This window comes from Poecile atricapillus, chromosome 9 (genome assembly GCF_030490865.1).
Source record: "Poecile atricapillus isolate bPoeAtr1 chromosome 9, bPoeAtr1.hap1, whole genome shotgun sequence".
NCBI classification, from domain to species: domain Eukaryota; kingdom Metazoa; phylum Chordata; class Aves; order Passeriformes; family Paridae; genus Poecile; species Poecile atricapillus.
Window position 1 is genome coordinate 11,041,519 of NC_081257.1, and position 21,392 is coordinate 11,062,910.

The following is a 21,392-nucleotide window of genomic DNA, read 5'->3' on the forward strand; positions in this document are numbered from 1 at the left end:
GAAACTATTTCCAGAATTGCCTATTATGTATTGGTAAAAAAAAAATCTACAGTAAAACATATTCTTTATTTTACATATACCTCCTGCTAAAAATTATTCTTTTGCAGTCGCTAACAGAAGAGTAAGACTGTTAATTCTAATCTAGAATTAAATTTAAAGAGCTGCAAAGCTTTCAGTTTTTGTTAGGTCAGCCATGCTCAACTTGTTTGTGAGAATAAAGCTAGATATTTCACTGGCCAGTTTGGTGATTCTCTTTTCCCTCCATACTAACTCAGCCTGCAGAGCACATTGATATGTCTGTCTTCACAACTTCTCATTAAAACTCGACTGAACTGCTCAGTCTGGCATGAGGTACTGTAGAACAGGAGATATTTATTCAGCAGAAACATGCCCAAAATTGTGTTTAGATAGATATGCAATAGAAGAGACATATAAGTGCTTATTTTGTCAATATTTTCCTGCATTTTAAATTCTGAATTGATTAGCAATAGTGGAGCTTTCAAATTGTGATGAAAATTACAGCTGTAAAAAATCTATAGGTGCTTTTTCCTCACAAAATAACTCATGTCATCCATTAGTAAATCTAAGTGCTCAAATTAAAAATTTCCATTTATGGATGGTGTAAGTTAAACAGCAACTTTTTTATTTCTTCCCTAAAGTGAACTGATAAATAGGCAAATTCCAAACCTGAAGGCTGAGGATTTCTCATAAAAACCTGTCTTGTCTTTCCTCAGTTTTAGCCCAGAGCCCCTGCCCTCAGACCAGCTGTGCTGGGGTGGCCTGTCCTCATCCTTGGGGACTCTGATGGTCACTTTGGCTTCCAGGACTGGGCTGTGCTTGTTGGGTTTTTTCACTCTTTTCCTCATCACGGTGCATTCACCTAAGAAAGAGGTGGTGTGTCCTCAGGGAGGAAGGCAGGGAGCACCAAGGTGTGCCAAGGGCAGAGTTTTTAGGAGTGATCAGAAGTTTTAGGAATGATGGGCCAGGAACTCTGCTGCCCCCAGGCCTGGTAGTCTGTATCTCATGTAGAAAATAAAATTACAGGACAGGAGTGTTTGTTTGTAGTGGTGATCTAAAAAGTAACAGATTTAACTTGCAGAAGCAGCAGCTAAATCATTGTGTATAAACCCTTTTCCATTTGTTTTCTGTTTTCCCTAGCTTCTCTGATTTTTTGGCTTATAAAGCAATAAAACACATTTTTGAAGGGGATTTAAAATATCTTTTGGAAAACTTGGAGAGGTCCAGGCCAATTGTTAAAGCTTTGACTGGCTTAGGGCTTCCACCACAGAGCTAAAATTTAATACCTTGCAAGGGGTGTCTGGACACCAATGAACAAGCAGAGGGAATTACAGAGCACTGTGGCTCTGTGTTCCCACTGGATCACGTTACTGATCAAATGGGCTGTCATTCTGGTTTTCATGGGCTAGTGTTAATTTTTGATGCAGTTAGGATGAAGTTTCTGGTGCTCATTAAGGATACAGCCCAATGTAGACTCTTAAGCAGAATAAATAGCGCAAGATAAGCGGGGTTTTCTCTTTTTTTTTTTTTTTTGCTTTCTTCTTATCCATGTCATTGTTGATGTATTTCAACACTGGGCCCTGGTCTAACCAGCTAAATCCAGCTAGGAATCTAGCCCTTGCCTTGCCATGCAGTAAATGCAGAATAGCAGTCAGTTACACTGTTCATACCAAATAAAATCCAGATTACTACACAAAAAGGTATTTTACTATGAAGGATGCTAAGAGCTCCTATCTTATGTACCTTAGCTTGAAATTGTATGGCAGGAGCCTTGGCCTATACAGTCACTAATAAAATCTGTAAATGGGCTCTCCAGGGTGTAGTAGAATTGTTGAAAAATGAAGACATGAAGAAACTTGAGGGCTACTTAGGCCAAATGAGTATATTACAGAGCTCAGAGTTAAAGGGATTAGAGGGAAAGCAAATAAAGGAATTGACACACATTTCCTTCATTTCAGCTTCGAAATGCAATGGTGAACCGAAAAACAGGAAAATTCTCCATGGAAGTGAAGAAGACAGTGGACAAAGGGGTACCATGTCTAAAATACTATTCCAACTAAATGTAAAGCAAGCAGATAGTTTTTAAACTATTTTTAAGGTTGCTATAAACATGGCTCCCTGCAGTATATATATTCTTTTTCACTCACTGAATGTAAACTTTGCTTCTAATTATATCAGTGACTAACCACTTGATCTTTTATACATTTCTTATAGCAAAGTAACTTCTCCTCTCCTCTTCTGACTTTCTTGTTCTGAATCTAGAAGCGGGTCCTGGTGATGACAAATGACTACTATTATACAGACATCAAGGGTACTCCATTCAGGTAGAGCTGGCCATAATAAATGGACATTTCATCCAACTCATTGGATTTGTGCTTCTACAGAGCTTGTGAACTCATTAAAAGCTCATCAGCAAAAGCTGACAATGAAATATCCCTGGACAATGCTGAAAATAGCAAGGAAAAGGAGCCTACCAGCATTCCTTTCAGCTTTTCCAGGGATGGAAAGTTTGTGCAAGCTCACACAGGCAAACTCACAGTGTTTGTCATGGCTTACGTTTCATTGAAAAAATATTCAGTTGAGGTTTACACTGAACGAAAGGCTTTCGCAAGTACTTGGAGAGCTATAAATACTATAATCCATTTAAGTAACTACATCTTGAGCCCCATTTTATTTTTTTTTTCCACAACAAGAATGTAATGTAAAATGAGATAGTATTTCACTTCCAATTTGAGGTTTGGATGTTTTCTTTCTCTGAACTACCTTCAGTGTATTTCTATAACTAAAACCAAGTAAGCCGGTAATTTTGGCATGTATTTTAGGAGGAAAAAAAAAAAAGGAGAAGAAAAACAGGTAGCCACTTTAGAAATGCTCATATATGAACTAGAAATAAACCACTAACAAAAGAGGCCTAACTGTACTTTGCACTTAAGGCAGGAGTTTGGCAGTTGCAATACTCAACTGAAATTTTCTTCAATGGAAGAATTTCACATGACTTGAGCTACATTACCACACAGAGAAACTACAGGCACATTTTCTCTGACCTCTAATGCATCTTCAAATTTACTCATGGGTGGTAATACTCAGTGGGTTTCTTGTTTTGTTTTTATTTTGTGGAGGTTTTTTTTGTTGCTGTTTGTTTTTCTTTTTTTGTTTGTTTTTCTTTGGCACTGGCACTCTTGCACTATTAGGTAAACAGAAATGGAGTTACATACATGGATGTAGTGTGAGTTATGGCTCTAAGGGGAGAAATGTAGTTAGGAAAACTGTCCTTTTTCAATATGGTATGTATCTAGTTTCATGTTGTTGTGTAGATTCAGGAGAACTGCACACTGTAGTGTCAAAGATGTTTTGTGTTCAGCCCTTTCCCAGACTGAGCTGTTGATTGCAGCTTGTGTGCTCTTGGGTTTGGTGCCTCCCCATGTTCTTCAAGTACTAGCCCATGCATTTGCAGTCTTGCTGATTACTGCAGATTCCTAGCTCAAGATAATCCTCTTCAATGAATGAATGAATGGCAGAAGGTGTTCTGTGCTTGTGTTCAATACCAAGAGGCAGGGGATCCCCCAGTCTCTTCATTAAACTTGGATGTGTTAGATGGTAGACTGAAAACCAGACCAAAGCACAGGGTATAACTGTTGAGAATTTATGAAGCTGAAGTTAATAAAAAAGAGCTATACTAGCTAAAAATATGAAACACAGAAAAATTACTCCAGGAGGAGACATGAGGCTGTTGTCACATTTGAAATTCTTTTCCTCTCAGTAGCTCCATCAATTCCCACACTTCTGTAGCTTCTCAACAGCTTAGTCTGATTTACAAAAAACTGTCTCCTTTATTGTAAGGCCATAGTCATGTTCAAGGCTCAGCTGAAGAAATCTCATGCTGGGTAAACAGCAGTAAGCTTGGAGGGGCTCATTTATTAGTTTGCCAGGGAATAATGGTTTACTACACCTCTAAGCACACATAAATACAGCCAATTGTTGCAGGCACATCAGTACTGAGACATCATTGAAGCAACTAATTGAACAATAAATATAATTGGTGAGGGTCTGGAAACAAAAAAGTTTAAGTTAATCATAGTACATGAGCTGGAAATGTTAAAAATGAAAATAGCTCTGAATGTCTGCTATTGTTTGCCTCACAGATTTCAAGGTCTGCTTTATTTCTCTGCACAGTTTAGGTGTGGCTCTCTCTAGAGGACATGGAAAATACTTCTTCAGAGGGAATGTAACTGTAGAAGAAGGTAAGGTACCTACCTTCTCATGTAGCTTACACAGTAGTTTTATTGTTAATTTGGTAGTTCCTTGTCTGCAGATTCCATAAGGGAATTAGACTTTTTTCTTTAAAGATCATTTACTTCACAGGGCTTTAAGCACAGTCAGACTATTTGTGAATCTTCTTTAGATGGGATCATCCTCCATCCTCTTCTCTGTGTTCCAGAGAACAGCTCATAGCCCAGTGTTAATTATTTGTGGTGTTTCTTGAATGAAGTAACCACTAAGAGCACTATAGTGGCTGTTGGTTTTGTTCACAGACATTGTGAAATCTTTCAGAGCTATAACTGGTTCGTGCATTAGGTACAAGGATTTACACGTTAATAGTAGTAGAGGTAGCCAGGGAAAGAACTACTTTTCAGTTTTGCTTTTTGAGAAGTCCCTGACTAAATGAGTTGAGGAGTCAACTGTGTGTGGTGATAAAGTTGTTTGGCAAGAAGGTTTCTAAAGATGAAGGAAGAGTGGAAGCATTTCAGGAGGTTGAAGGAAAGGTTGAAAATTTTAGAAGCTGCTGAACAAAAAGTGTTTCAATAGAGGAATGCTTTCAGATTTTATGCTGAAGTCTCTATTTCTGATTCTTCTTGTTTAGTCAGTGATGTTAAACAAGACAGTTAATTTCTTCAGGCTTTTGTTCTTCAGCTGTATTTTGGGACATGAATATGTTTTTGTACTCAGGAGAGATAGATATAATGAGAAGTTCCTTGAGGTTTGGGTTCCTGCACAGCAGCTACAAAGAGGACACAACGGGAGACTCGGAGCTACTTTCTCCCCAGACTGTTCCCAATATCCTTCTCACCAATGTTCTTTAATGCAGCCACACGTCTCAGTCAGTCTGAGTCCCAGATGCACCCCCAGAAGCATTAACAGAACCATAACTAACAGTTCCCACTCTTACCTCCACTGATTCACTTCACCTCACTGTCCTCCCCAGGGAGCACAGTTTTAGTTCCAGTTTTGGCTTCCCTGCCCTCCTTAGTCACGGTTACTCTGTTCTTGTTCATTATGTGCTCTGGGGGGTTAAACTGTTACCTTCTGAACCCTATGTGCTTATTGTCTATTGATAAGTATTTTAAGAGTTTTTAAAATTGCCAAAGTACATTTTTATTGTGCTATATAACTAATGATATAGTTCTTATTTACAAGGATCTGTGTGACCTGTTGCTACGAAAAAACATTTCTGAATAATCCCATAAATTGCTGCTTGTGTTCATGGCCTGTGTGCTTAGGTTTTGAGGGAATTGTTCTTAATAATTTTTTCTTTATAAGAGAGGAGAACAACTCTCATGAAATGAGAAGTGTGTATTTTAGCATAAAGAACTTTACTGGTCAAAGAGAACAAGAGAGTATGAACAGGAGTCCATTACCATTTTGCATTTGTCTTTGTTCAAATTGTCTTCTAAACTTTAAATACATTATGTGAGTAACTTGTATAAGTTAAACATATCAGCACAATTTTTTTTTTCTTACCTTTTCAGTTTTAGATCTGATTTAACTAGTTTTGACAGTTTGTTAAACCCTAAAGCACATTTGAACATGGTTTACTGTGATTTATTTCATTATGGTAATAATGCACTTTCCAAGAAGGGTTTATATTATGGAGTGTATGCAAATAACCATCTGTTACCCAGACTTCTCCCTAAATAACCCATTATTATTCCTGTTACAGGTTTACATGATTTAGAACACCCTGATGTATCCTTAGCAGACGAATGGTAAGCCTTAAATAAAGCATGAAATTAGTGTCTGTTGCCCCTCTTGGTTTCATATTGTTTGTGCTTGCAGAGCCCAATCTTTAGTCCAAAGACAAAGAAAGATTGTGCTTGTACATATAACTTTTTACTGTTTTGACAACGTGTTCACAGGTCCTACTGCAACACTGACTTACACCCTGAGCACCGGCAGATGACTCAGTTAGAAGCAATTAAACGCTACCTCACAGGAAAAGAGCCCCTGCTCCAATGCAAGTACTTTGTTCAGTGTGGATTTGCAGGCTTTATCCCAGCTAAAAACTGTCATACTTTACCTTCTACAAAATGCAAAGCTACTTCGTTCAGCCTGTGATGATTTGAGATAGGATTGCTTAACTGACGTTGCTTTGCAATTTTATTTGGTTTTAAGCTTTTCCTGAGGTATCAATAAAGATATTATTACTTATTAGAATTAATGATGTATTATTAGTAGTAGTATTAATTATGATGCAAATTTTTTACCAAACATTCAAGTTTCTGTTCAGATGGTGTAGCTGTACTGTGAAAAATTATCTCTCCATCTGTTTCTATAAATTAAACAAGACTGATGGGAACCAATCCCTGAATTGCACCTCTAAAGAATATACTGGATGTTTCATGAGTATTTTAGGGAGGATGCATATGTAATAAGCATTTCTGAACTGGAAAGCAGAATAAAAAAATCAGATAGGTGCTTATTCTGTATGTTTGCAGAAATGCAGAGATTTTGTGACTGTTACTAGACCTACTTGTATCCTTATGGCATATGCAAACATGAGCATTAGATAGTGTATACATGAAGAATATACATGAAGTGGAGTATCACTGGGTTTTGACTTAAATTGTTGCTAATGCAATGAAATTATATGTGAAAAACTGCATTGTGGTAAAATACAGTGTAATATTATGTAGTAAATGCTGTAGAGCAAAATGTTTGAATGCATATCAGAGATAAAATAAAATGTAAAAAACTATTGTTTAGTCATCTAAAAAAAGTCTTTATATGTACATACATTTACTGGTTTTATTGTACTGTGGTAGGTGATAAAGAATTGATCCAGGAAGTTTTGTTTGATGCAGTTGTGAGTGCACCAATTGAAGCTTATTGGACCAGTCTAGCATTGAACAAATCAGAGTAAGTGATCTTTGTGTCCATCATTATTCAAGAGTCATGGCTGTATTTTTATTTATTTATGTTAATGAACTGGTGGAATATGTAACAAATAATGATATGCATGAAAATACTATACTAAGTACTTGATCCTAAATACCACCAAATTTGAGTTCAATCTGAAGTGTTTATCTTGCATGGTATGTCAGGATGATTAACTGAAAGGTTACCCAATTTCCACAATAAAACAGGTGAAATTGTACCCTAATTGCAATTTATCATTCTGTGTATTTTTAACAAAGGGTACTTGAGAAATTTAGTGCAAAACTTACCAAAATTATTGATGCAATTGGTATCTTGTCTCAGAAAAAATTATATATATAAAAACTAGCGCTGCAAATAATTTCTTTAATCCTTGATTTGTTTATTTTCCAGAAGTACTTGGGATCCAGATTCCTGTTGGGGAGAGTTAGGAGATTAGTCCTTCTCAGAGTTTTATCTTCTACTTTATTCATTTATGCTATGATGTACTAAGGTGTTAAGTAACAAGTTTTTATCCATATTAGAGAAAACAGGTGTTAAGCTTAGCAGTTTGCATGAAATACAGTGGTTGAAAGGCAGTTCTGGAGATTATCCCGATTCAATTTTCCTAGATTTCAAACATTTTCTAAAAGTTGAATGAAAAAATACCTTGCTGTACATCATGTACTCCTGAATGAATAAGAGCAACATGATAAGATCTGGTTCATCAAAACACTAGCCAGCCTTCTCTGAGAAGATAAAGATAAGAAATTCTTGCATCCTAATATACTGTGGCCATCGAGAGGTGAAATAACACAGTGAAATAACAGATCCAAAGCACCAGGACAGCTGTGGAATGATGCCAGTGGGAGACTTTTGAAGCCCTTTCAGATTCTTACTTTGCTTCACTGTCTCATTAATGAAACAATAAAATGGCTCTGGTCCCTGGTTTTGTGGTAATGGGACTGAAGTTCTTGCAGCCATACAAGAATTTGTTTTAAAATAGCTTGGTACTGATAACAGTGCTGCAAAAGAGTTCAGTCTGAGCTGCCTGCCATGTTTTTTTCCCAAGTTCTAGAGGCTAAAGCCTGTCCTGATGGCAGCTAAGTTTGACACTGCACTGCCAGTTTTAAATCTGTTTGCTTACCTGAGCAATAGTCACACCTATGACTTGAAGCATAGATGCAGCACAGAAATGATGAATGGATTGGGAGCGAGATCTGGAATTCCTGCCCATCTCAGAATCACTGTGTCAGTGGTTATTATATATATTATATAGTTTATACATAGCTATGCCACACCTCTTTATTCTGTTATTCTATCCATATAATCCCTTCCTACAAATCCTACAAAATTTATTGTGTTTGGCTTTTTAGGGATTCTTAGTCTAAATAGCATTTCTACATTGCAGACTATTCAAAATCCAGATGACTATAACTTAAAAAATAGCATTTAAAAGTAAATCAATAAGCAAGGGAATTATGCTTACAATAATCTTTCTCCAGAAATGTGTACACTTGTGCTTTCAGTGCTGCAGCTCTGTTTGTTGTCTGAAGCATTCTTTGCTTGTGTTCTGCACTCTTTCAGAAACTCTGACAAGGGAGTGGAAGTTGCCTTCCTTGGGACACGGACTGGGCTCTCTCGTATCAACCTGTTTGTGGGCCCAGAACAGCTGACCAACCAGTAAGTAACAAACTCTGCAGGGCAGCCAGATAAGAAAAGAGAGTCAAAAGTTTGTTTTTATGAAGCCCATCTACTGTTTCTTCACAAAGAACAAGTTAGAAAAATATCCTAAGATCCCTGAAGTTATTTCTTTGACTGGAACATCTGGAACAATGAACTAGTTTACACTTGTAGCCTATAAATTTGCTTTGCCTGCACACATCTCACATCTCTTTTCTTCAGAGAACAATTATGATCATGCTACACCTTTTACTACACCACCTGAAAACAAATACCTGTAGGCTTTTTCAGGGACTTTGTGTCATTGTGGAAAATATTTTTGGTGTTGAAATAAAGCCAAGTGGCAGAATTGGACTGGGTGAAAAAGGAGTAAGGAGACCTCATCATAAAAGAGTTTCCCATTTTCCTTGGAGAACATGTAATCTAGTGGAGGTATTATGCATATAAAAGAAAATCTGTGCTTGATATTCATGATAAATAAAGTTGATTGAATATAAAGTTCTATGGGCTTATCTGAGGACAGATATTGTTGTACAAGCAGGTGACATCAACAGTGCTACTATTTGTTACTGTCACACAGAGCACCAGAACAGCAGAATGGACATTATACTTGTTCTTGCCATGAATTTTTTTCTGTCAACATTCCCTGAAATTATTGAGGAACAAAATATTTAGTTGTCCACTACCACCCCCTAGGTTATATTTTGAACATAGACTGTAAAATTACTTTTTTTTTTCACTACCTAGGAGTGAATGCCAGTGGCAACAGGAAAATCTCCAGTGCCTTTTCCACTTTGTGTAGCTCACAGCTCTTATACTGTGCTGAAAAATATATGCTTTTTAGACTAAGCATTTTTAGTTGTATAAATCAGTACAAATAATTTTAGTGGTACTTAGAGGTACTAGTTTTTAGTGCTTTTAATGTCTTTCAGAGCAAAAGTTATTGTGTATCACAAATAATTATTAGTAACTAAATTAACTTTTCTGTTGAACAAGTATTATTAGAAAAATTGTTCCAAACCATTTTCTTTTGTAAAAGACTGCATTTTTTTTTTTTTGTCTTCCAATGCTAGAAACTATTGTGTGCCATGCAATTAACAACAATTGTTTTCTTTCTCTCTTTTTTATCAAGAGACTTCCTGACAGCTGAAGATAAGGAGAACATTTTTAATGCTGACCATTTTCCACTCTGGTACAGAAGAGCTGCTGAACAAATACCTGGGAGTTTTGTCTACTCAATCCCATTCAGCACAGGTCTGTCATTTGTCATTCCCTAAATTCTGAACCATGCACACTGCTGAAAGGATCCCAAGTGTGTCAGTACAGTGGGCTTTGGAGCTAATCTCAAATATTGATGTGAAATAGGCATTGAAATTTGCAGCTACTTCACCGGTCCTTTGACCAGGTGTGTCTTTCTGGGGGCTACAAGTGAAACCCCAAGATGTGCCGTGACACTTTTAATTTAATATTTGCACAGGTAGAATTACATTTTAACAAGTACTTTAAGCAGGGCAAGCCCAACAGAGTAAATGTCCACATTATTGGGAAGCCCTGCCAGTTGTCAGCTTCACTGTCCCTTTTAGCAGGGGAGGCAAAACCTGATGAATCATTTCAGTCTTTTAAGTTGTTTTTTTTTGGTGTGCTGGGGAATTTAAAATGGCTGTGGCAGTATGTTCTGTGCATATGTGATGTTCCCTGTTTTATTTTCTGAGCACTATAGCCACATAGACTGTTATCTAAAATCAGGGAAAAAACCCCTCAATTTCCTCTTTATGCAATAGATTGTTTCAATTTTTTCCCCCTTAATACACCCCACAGAAACTGCCAACAAGAGCAATGTGGTGACAGCCAGTACTGCCATTCAGCTTCTGGATGACAGGAAATCTCCGGTGGTTGCAGGTACAGTTGTTGTAGTTTATTCATTTTGTTAATTTTTTTAAATCAGTTTATGAGTTCCTCACTTTCTCTTTTGGGTTAGCAGGTGTAGATATCCAATCTTGTAAAAGGAGATAGAGAAGGATGCAGCTGCACTTCTAAGATATAATTGGATGACTAAGTGTAGAGAGCATTTAATGCTTCCTCTCCCCAAGAACTTGATCCTTTAGTAATTTACTCTCAAACCTCCCTGTGAGCTATTGAGTTTCACTTTATGGAAAGAGCCATTATCTGTAAAGCATTTTTGTTAGACACAATTCTATATCATCCTAAATCAGATTATTTTATGATAAGGAAAAAGAAATATAAGAAAGGACTATCTGTTGTGTAAATGTTCCACCCAGGCTTCAAGTTTGAAAATTCTGTGCTGTAACAGGATTGTTTTATAACAGGATAAAATGTGGTGATTTTGTCTAGATTATCAGAGATGTGATTTGTTCAGAGCACAGAAATTGAATAACAAAGATCTACTGTCAGCCAAGAGGATAATAGTACCTAAAGACTGAAAGGTGAAGTGTGACAACTACAGAATAGAGATAAAACAAACTGATTTTAAAATGAGAGTAAGTACTTTTGAAATTGTTGAATGTTGTAACTTTGTTGAACATCCAACTGTATTTATTGGATGTTCTTCACTCAAGTTCAGATGCTTATCTGACCAGTTTTTCTCTGGTTCCCAATGGTTACTGACTTTGAAGAAGGAAAGAATTTTGATAAATCTTATGATTTATTTTGCCAGAAACCAAACTCTCTTATCTCAGGAAAATTTACATACCTACCACAAAATCAAGAACCCCCTTACTTTTTCTTGTATTTAAAATACTATTAAAAATTCAGTGAATACAATACTGAAATAACATGAATGTGCCAGAAAAACAGAAAATCTCAAATGTGTTTCCTCAAACACAGAATATTTCCACTGATACGAAAAGATTTTAGAAGGTCAATAGGAAAGCAGCTTTCTGACTCCAACCTACAAAATCCATTCTTCAGAAATTATTGAACTCTTCTATAGCATTTCATGAAATCTTAATTTTGACTTCATGTTAAAGCACCAAACAGCATTTTTTAAACTGAAGTCAATGCAGATACCTGCAAAGTGCTGAAGATGTAATTGAGAGTTTTCACTGTACAAAGAAGAAGGTTGAATGTTATTTCTAGAACTCTCTGTTGTTTGGAGTTAGCAAAAGTTTCACCATGAACTTTTACATCATCTCCAAACTGTGTACTGTTAATAGGCAACCTGACATTTCTTATTTTCTCACAAGTATTGGCAATTTGGTTTTGACTTTGAGGAGGTATCACACGTAATTACTTCTAATACACTGTCAACAAGCTTCAGGCTTGTTAATTTTTCAGTAATTGTAAAAGAGAAAAGCAGGTGTTGCTTCCATTCTGCCAATAATTCTCTTTATTTTTGAACATTTAAAATTGTTTGGATCCATAATTTCTATCTAAAATAAACATAGGGTCTTGAAAGCTTTTTAATGTCAAAGCATGTAGAAGCGTTCCATGGTATCTGTAAAAGCATAATGCCACGAAAGGTAAGGGCAGTGTACCTACACTCTGAAACACATCAGTGTTTTTTTTTATTTCTAGTTCTGTAAACTTTAAAAACTGTGTGTTAGATATTTCTTTTTTACAATATGAAGCATTTTTAAGGGTTTGTTTTGAATAATTTTTCCTTTCCCTCTTGTATGACTGCATGTGGCCAGGTGATTTTTGGGGGGAAGCCACCTTGGGTCTGTACAAACTTTTTTCTACGAAAGTATCACTCACCCAGCTACAGCCTCCCAGAGACAAATAAGTATATGCCCTGTTCTTGTTCTCATTAAGATCATGAATGGGACATGTCAGTCCTAATTTCCCTCAGAAAACTTTCAAGAAAGTACCCAGCATCTAGTTCAATTTTTAGGTTTTATTATAAGGCTGACAATATCCTATGTTAAGCAAAATGGATTTGGAGGCAGAAACGGGAGGAGTGATAAAATGGAGAAGTTTGAAGTTTTTATTCACCAGACTTGGGAGACTAAAGTAAGATTATGGGTAATGTTTTCAAATATCTCCATTGGAGTTCAAATTTGGCCAAAACATCTCATTTTAATTTGTGTGAAGTAAGTATTCCTTATCCCCATTTGGTCTGAGTAGATTACAGTAAGCAGCAGGACGGGATACACATTTCATGTTAAATCACTCTGTTCCCTAGAGGGATTTGACTGAAAATTAAGCTGTGCCAGAATGTTGTTTATTACAGATCATTACAAGAGTTTAAATCTGGCAGAAAGAAACAAGAATATTGTTATAAAATGGAAACTCGAGTTATTCCTGCCCATAAGAGAGGAAAAAAGGAACAAAACCATCTCTTACTGCAAATCCACAGAGTGGGTTTTGGGTTTTTTATTTTATTTTGGGTTTTTTTTTTTGGTGTTTTTTTTTTGTTGTTGTTTGTTTGTAGTGGGATTTCTTTTGTTTGTTGTTGTCAGGGGTTTATGTTTTTATTTAGAAACTCATCACTTATAACAGATTTCATATGAAAGTCTAAGGCTTATTGCAAATAGCGAAGACTCAACTGTATAAAATAGGCAAAAAATCCTGAAATCAGTGAGTCTGCAGACTGTTTCTACAGAACAATTGTGTTGCTGCTGTTTCACCATCTGTACTACTAATACCAGTTCCCTGTCAGGATGTCTTTGCTTCTTGGCAAAAAGCTCATGTCATTTTTTTCTAAAACCTCTCCTGCTTCTCCCAATTGAGACTGTGATTTTTTTTTGTTTGTTTACTTAAATGAATGCAAATTTCTATAGAAGGTGTGTAGATAAATCTTTTGTATAATTGTAGTAGCACCATATTTACAGTTGTGTATACAGAGTTCAGTTGCAGGAGGGAAGTGACAGTACTACTGCAGGCAGGGCTTTCTTTAGATTTAAACACATTTATGCTCCAAATTATTTTAGATGAGTGGTTTCTGTCATCATATCTTCTATATCAAGATTACATTGAAATGTTGAGCATCTTCAAACTGCCCCAGTTACACTGAAGAGTAAAAGATGGTGGAGTTTTCTTTTCTTAACAAAAACTAAAAATAGGAGAATGACCCCAGACCCCAGTCCTGAAATTTAGGGAGTTTCCTGGAATATTAGTATTCCTCTGGGCGACAAAGATGAAGGTAATATAGAATATCTGAATTTAGATACTGATTTAGCTATTAAAATTGAGGCATGTTAAGATGGAGCTGTGTTTTACAGTGCTCATGTGAAGGGCATTACATTTCTGCTAAATGTTGGTAGAATTAAGCATTCCAGTCTTGTATTTGAGATTATGTGAGGAGTTGGATGTTGACTTTCAAGTAGCAAACATTTGGGCATCTGGATGAGTGCAGCATAGGATTTCTGTGTGCTATGTATGTGTTTATTTCCATTTTTTGGTAAGAGATGATGGTTTCATCATTATGATTTAAAAAATTTATTAAAGGTACTGCTCACCTAAAAATTCTGAACAAGCTATGGGGATGGAAGTAGACAAACAAGAGTCATCATGGAGCAAAGCAGGGTCTAAAAACTGAAAAAATGCTTTCTTGAGATTTTGAGAAGGTTGACAAAACATGTGAACCCTCAAAAATGCACTTCCCTGTTGAGGCATTTTAGTTCAAAATCTGCAGTACAATATAGGACCTTAAAAGCCCCTCTTGTTGAAAGAGGCCATCACTGTTCACAGAAAACATAAAAATTAGTCCCTTGGTATGTTTAATTAAAGGCAACAGAACTGACATAATCTTCTTAGGGAAAAGAAAATATATTAAAGAATGCTGAATAAAATGTCTGATGAAAGTTGTCAAGTCCTCTTAAGTTTTCTTCATTGAACAAGTGGAACCTGGATTTCAGGCATCATTGGAAAAGTCCATAACAGGCTTAGTAAAAAACTCTGGACACTGAGTCAGAATGAACGATTAAATCACACACAGCCAAAGTCTTTGGTCTCACAGTCACTGGAAACTTAGAATTTGAAGGAGGTGAGGAGAAATATTCCATTTTTGTTTAATGTAAGTCTGCTTAGAAAAGCTGAGATTACAATTTCATATAAATTTAATTTCTAATAAAAATGAATAAAAATTAATTTTTGTAATATTTTTTTGCCTCTTTTTATGCAGAACACTAAAATAAATGAATTTTAGAGGCTGGAATTGATCTCTAAAGATCAAGTTCAATCCTAGTGGACTAGATCTTGAGAGAATCTGAGCTAGAGCTGATTACCCAGAACTGTGTCCAGTCACATCTTAAATGTTTCCCAAGTTGAGAGGCCGTGCCCTCCCTGGCTGTGTTATATTGGATGGAAATAGATAGAAAAACAGGTGGAGTTCTAAAACTGTTGCCACCAATTGTTGAAAATGTAGAATTGCAAAACTGTTTTGTTTCTATGGTACCTAAGTGCAGGCAAGGAATACCTAAGGAAGGATTTTCTGCCCTTTTTTTTTTTTTTATTTTTATATGGTCAGTTTTGTACTGGACTTCCTATTTATTAAAGTTGAAATTAGAAGATAGGAAACACTAAATGAGCTCTCCTTGCACATGTCCTTCTGTGGCCTGTCAATTCAAATCAAGTAATAGCATTTGTTTGTTTTAAAGATTAAAAGCTTTACCACTATTTCAGATCTGTAATTTTTGAAAATGAGCAAGTCTTCAATGCTTTATGTCAGCTCACCTAAAGAGAAACTCACTGTAGCTAAATTATTGAGAAATGAAAGTATCCCAGTTCTGTGAGGATGAAGGCAAGTTTACAGTCATTTCCTATCAAAGAGGGGTGATTGCCTGGGATGGGCATTTCAGCATTGCCATAGCTCTGACTCTGCCCTTTGTGAACCTTTGTACCTGGTACAGGAGGTGTTACTGAAACTGAAGCAAAGGCAGTCCTCTTCTGTTCACTGACAGTGGGACTTTAAGTGCTCTTACCAAAAACACTCATTATGCAAACAAGAATACTATGTTTTATTCTCCCAAAGAAATCGTTCCAAGTAATGCCATGATCCAATATTTAACTTTTCCAGTATTTAACTTTTCAAACTTGATCCTTTATTTTTATAACCAGCCCATATACAAATTCAAGGATTTTTTTCGCCAAACCCTGGTTAGAGAGAGATTTTTTTGCAAGTGACCTCATCCATTGCTTTCTTTGTTCTTCCTTTTATATAACATTGAAATACAATTTTAGTATAACAATAAATTTAGTTATTTCTTGTTAAATATTCCTAGTCAAAATGCTAAAAGGCCTCTGGTATTTTGAATGAGCCAGCTTGAAGATTTAGAATCTGATTCTAGGTTCATATCCATAAGCTAAGCAAAGAAATAGTAAGGACTTAATTTAATTACTGATTTGTTAAAAATGACACACAATTTTGAATGGTTCTATTCTGGTCAGAGGAAAATGACTCTGATGATCCTGCTGTTTAAGATAGTCAAAGAGTGCCTTGAAATTAGGAAAGATCCAAAATCTCATTACTTTTAAAATACAAATCAGTCATATTTATGCTGGTCACACCTCAGGTATTCATTCTTCCTGTTTAGATCAGACTCTCCAGGACAACAATTTAAAAGGAAAATTTGTGAATATATTGGTTTTGCTGTAGCTGACTTCTGCTGATCTAAGCTCTAAGTATGGAAGATTCTTTTAAAAACTCATGGAGGAAAATGTGCACCTTATTTCTGAAAATATATACCTTTTTGACACAAAAAAATTTGGTTTTCACCCCCTTTTCCCTTTTTTTTTTTTTGGGTGTTAATATTTGTATACACATGACCTGAACCAGTTTTTTTTTTTTTTTAAGTGAATTTAACCCGGGTTTACATGCACATCTCTCTTGTAACAAAGTGACTCTCAAGTACTTAATCAAAAGTAATTTGAACTATTGATATTTCTAGAAGTGACACAGATACTGTAAAAGTTTCATAAATACTGAAATCTGCTGATGTCACAGTTGTACATAGAGCAAATATATCTTGCTCTGTTCTTCTTGGACTTTTTTTTCCTATTTTTTTCTCACATGTATTGCTTTCCTATTATTAAGAACATTCAGGCAAATTTAAATGCCATATACAGTCCTTAAAATTTATGATGCCATCTATAAAACTGCATTTTAATATGAAGGCCTAGGGGAAAATGAATATGTCATCATAATGACACACCAACCAAATTTTTGAGGCACTCTAAAATAGATGTTTTCCTTGTCAGGCAAGAGAGTGATTTACCTAATCTTTACTCCCCATTATAAGCCACAGAATATTATATTCAGCAGTAGCGTTTAGCAAATCCCTCAAAATGTTTTTCATGCTTTGGTAGAAAACCACGATTTTATGTTTTTCTAGAGTTTCTTTTTCTTTTTGAGTATTGTTTTTATATTCATAAATCTAATATTGGTATACAGACTCATGTTTCCAGCTTCAGGAAAACTGAGATGTGTATTTGTACAGCCTAACATTAAGCAACTCACATGGAGCTGGGAGCCATGGCTTGGGAACGATGGTTTGGAGGAAAAATGTGGAGAGAGGTAAAACTCTTCCCCTGGATGCTTTGGAGATGTGGTGAAGTACTGTCCCTTTCCACTGGCTGAGCAGGGAAGCTGAAGTTAGTGACATATTCAAAATTCAGATCTTTACATTCATTTGCATCTGTTCTCAGTTCATTTCACCACACAGAATCTGTGTGTGGAATGGTTTAATAGTGTTTTTGCTTTTTTTGAGGTAGTTCTCTGCTGGTGTTAACTTGAGAATTTAATCTCTATTTCTCTCATTCTTGGGCTTTCCTCACCACTTGTTCTTAGAGTATCCAGGACTTTGACAGATGCATCCCAACTTGTTTATTATTAATATATATATAGTAAATGACAGAGAGCATCTGCTCTTTGCTTCTGCACTTCTGCTTTGCTGCTGGGATTTGTTGGTTGGTGGGTTGGGTTTCAGTTCTTCATAATTTGTGGAGGAGGAAGATCCTTGTGATCTAATAGCATTCAGATCCTAGGGGCATTCTGCTAAAGAATTCTGCTGCCAGAAAAATAAATCCCTGATTGCAGATCAAGCAGAACAAGAGCTGCTGGGTCCTTTGCATAACTGCAAATAAAGCTGTGCAAGGTTGAAGCTGCAATCATAAACATGAATAAATTCCTATCATTTTAAAACCTGAAGACTGGTTAATTAATTTTCCCTTCAGTGGACTATATTTCCAAACATCAGCAGTGTTTTCTCATGTGTTTTATCTTGAAATGAGGATGACACCTTTTCAAAAAATTGGAGCACGCAATATACATAGCCCTAAAACATGGAGGGATCCCTCTGCAATCAGTACCACTGGAGAAAGGTGTCAAATTTGTATTTGTTGGTTTGTTTATTATGGGCTTTTGATTCCTACAACTTCTCCCTCTCCTGTTGTGGTTTACTGTGGTTGGTGTTGCTGCCCATTTCCCCCGATCTGGGGAGCATGCAGCCACATTTCAGGTAATATAAACTCAGGACATACCAAGGTTGTGGTTACTATCCAAATTAAACAGATCCAAGTTGTAAAAGTAGGCATCCTTTCTGGATGCTTGACTAAAGCTTGCATGTCCTTGTCTCCTGGGCAGGAAAGACAGATTGTTGTAATGGTTATTATGTTCCTGTTAATTGTTCATGAGAGATAAGCTGTGTGTACTGTCACTAAATGTGCTACTTGGATATTCAGGAAGAGGGATACAGATTTTGTTTGGACATTGTATTACTAGAAAATAATGAAGCTGAATTTTGATTGACTTTTTGCAAGTGCTCAATGGAAAGACAAATATGGCAAGCAATTATGTTTAAAATTAAACTTTGTGTCTTTCAATATAAATAATATTGGTGATTTTCTGTAGAGAACGTGGATGTATTATAGTCTTCAATTTTTGTTCTAACATGAAATTTTAGAAAGTTTTTCTGCAAACAAAGCAATATAGTGAGCCTTGATAAGAAAGACAGGAATGCAACAATATGTGTGCTTTCCCTGTCCTTGCAAATGCCTTGCAGAGTGGCATGTCCTGCTATTTTGTTGGCTTCCAGCGGGAAGAGTGTTTTCACAGAGATTAGAAAAAATACTATGTTTGCTATAATACTCTCATGAGATTGCTGGAAGGACAACAGAGCGTTCTCAGGATCCTTTATCTGAAAAATAAATCTGTGCAGACAAATAATTTCAGTGGCAGATGTCCATTGCTAAGCTTTATAAATTAAGGGCAGTGCTTTTGGGGATTCCCTATATTCAGTCTTCCACTTGTAGTCAATAATTTTTATAGACAACAAATTGTGGCTTATATCTCTGTTTATCAGTACCTGAAAATTGTTTCCTCTACTGAAAAATAATTATTTTACCTTTATTAAATAATTGAATCAATACTTTTCTCTGTTCATTTTCTGCTATTACCTTATCTTTAGAAATGTCTGAATTTGTTAATTGCAAACATTTTTCCTGTGGTAACCATAATAAACACTAAATGGAAAATTTCCCTGTGATTTTTCTTTTCTCTCTTTTTTTTTTTTTTTTTTTTTTTTTTTTGTTTGTTCTATTTGTTTGGTTGTTGTTTGTTTTTTTTTCCTTTGGCAAACAGCACGTTAGAAAGTATAGCACCAGATTTTGCATGGATTAGCTCTCTCTGTTCCCAGAGCAGAGGGAACTAATGGAAATATTTAATACTTTGCTTTCTGGCAGAACTCCATATCAATTTACAGCCTTGTGTGTGCATGAAAATCCCCAAAGCATCTTCAATGTGACTCAGAATGAGTTTCTTTAAATGTTGTTGTGCCCTTCATTGACTCTTCCTCACCTTTTTCTTTTTTCCTTCTGTTTTTTTTAAGTATATGAATGATGATACAATGAGGAAAGTCTGGTTTTGGTGCTAGGACTGCCTTTTTAAGGACTAGGAAGATGTTTATTCCTGAGTAGGAAATACCAAGTTGATTCTTGTTTTTCTTTTGCTTGAAAATAGCAGAAGTGTGAAGTGATTTGTGACGGAAGCTGTGCTGCTGTGTCTGAGCCTGTTAGAAACATTGAGGGTGAAATCTCTCTGGAGGTTGGAAGTTTATTAGCTTTCATCTCAGGATCTACACTTTGAGTACAACTGTGCTGATTTTAGGTATTTGCTGTGGAAAAAGAGTGATTTGGCATAGCCCCAAACCCATTTTTGGGCCAATAGGCAGTAAGATCCAATCCTATCTTACTTTCATCTTCTGTATCTGAAAAACAGTGTTTTGCTTTGCAAAATGCTATGGCAGTAAATGGATAAAAGAGTGAAAAAATGTAGATTTACATATTTAAATGACTTAGTTCTGAAAGTAGATTAGATTATTCATTAAGCTTTACCAAATATTTACAAGAAAAAAAAGTAAACATCAAGAGATCAGATTAAAGAGCCTGAATACATATGTTCCACATATTAGGATATTGTAAAAAATATAAATATTCTAAAAACATTGTGCTGATGATGTCTCAGCTGAAGCAATGTTCCCAGTCTAGGGTACCACATTTTAAACAAAATGTAAAAGAACTGAAAAGGCTCCAAGGAATGCAGGAGGAAAAACTTTTAGAGAATGTGGTCTTGCAGGAAAAATTTGAAACAGCTTGGTTTATTTAGTTCAGGACAGAGAAGAATGAACAGAGCCTAATAATGATATGAAGTACTTAGCAGTTAAAAAAAAAAGAAAGAAAAAAAGAACAGACAGTAATTGATTGTTTTCAATAGCTGCTAGATTTAGATTAAGACTGAGATGCTTAATTTTCTCTAGACATGAAAGTAACTGCAGATGCAGGAATGAGCTTTAATATTTAGGTTGCAATTATTACAAAGTAGATAAGAGCAAGGGTTACATGACTCCTGCCACAGAGCCCATTACTCAGTTGAGGCTGTTACTGGAACAGCTACAGAGATGCATTTCAGAATCCATCTGCTGGAAGGAGAGTGCAGATCTCCAAATGCCACAGCTTCCCCTTGCCCTTAATACAGATTGTTGCATGGCCTTTTTCCTCAATACTCTAAACATTGCTGATTTCTGCACTGGCTACCTGGGCAGGTCTTTATGCCTGTCACTGGGGACAGTTAGAGGATGCATGAGGTGTCTGTCACAAACAGCCTAAAATGTATTTTATCTAGTCTTGGAAAAGAGGAATGGAGCTCCTGATTGCTGTTGCTTGCCTTAAAATAATTTGTAAGAACCATTAAAATAACTACCTTTGCACACTCAAAATATTCTTGGAATTTTAAACTTATGATATTCAAATGCTTTTGGCTCTGATTTCCTCTGATGGCGAAACAGCTCTGCAGAGAGTAGGGATGGACCCTTGAGTGAATGCAGCTGAGTGTTCCCCTGACAGGGAGGATGGGTGAACATGCAGCTGCGTTATCCTCCTGCTGAAGGGCAGCACTGTGATGATGGGAGCTGCATCTGCTGGCATGGCGTTTGCAAAATGGAGCACTTGTGTGAGGATTTGGGAATAAGTGGCTTCAGAAAAGTCTGTAGCAAGCCTGTAAGCCAGCAGGGTAGCAGGCAGTGTCTTCAGGTATGCTCTGTGTACTCCTTTTGGGGCTTGTATCCAAAGCACCGTAACATTTCTTCCTTCAGCATTTTCTCAGCTCT

At 36.2% G+C, this 21,392-nt stretch overlaps 1 protein-coding gene across 1 annotated transcript in view; it reads left to right on the forward strand.

The window, feature by feature from the left end:
• CACNA2D3 (calcium voltage-gated channel auxiliary subunit alpha2delta 3) overlaps positions 1–21,392 on the forward strand; it is a 388,427-nt gene that overhangs the window by 298,282 nt on the left and 68,753 nt on the right. The window contains exons 19-27 of the mRNA XM_058844987.1: positions 1,977–2,048; positions 2,281–2,342; positions 4,192–4,259; positions 5,957–6,002; positions 6,153–6,250; positions 7,059–7,152; positions 8,737–8,832; positions 9,965–10,086; positions 10,651–10,731. Of these exons, the coding sequence (XP_058700970.1) occupies positions 1,977–2,048; positions 2,281–2,342; positions 4,192–4,259; positions 5,957–6,002; positions 6,153–6,250; positions 7,059–7,152; positions 8,737–8,832; positions 9,965–10,086; positions 10,651–10,731 (739 nt within the window). The remainder of the gene's footprint in view (positions 1–1,976; positions 2,049–2,280; positions 2,343–4,191; positions 4,260–5,956; positions 6,003–6,152; positions 6,251–7,058; positions 7,153–8,736; positions 8,833–9,964; positions 10,087–10,650; positions 10,732–21,392) is intronic.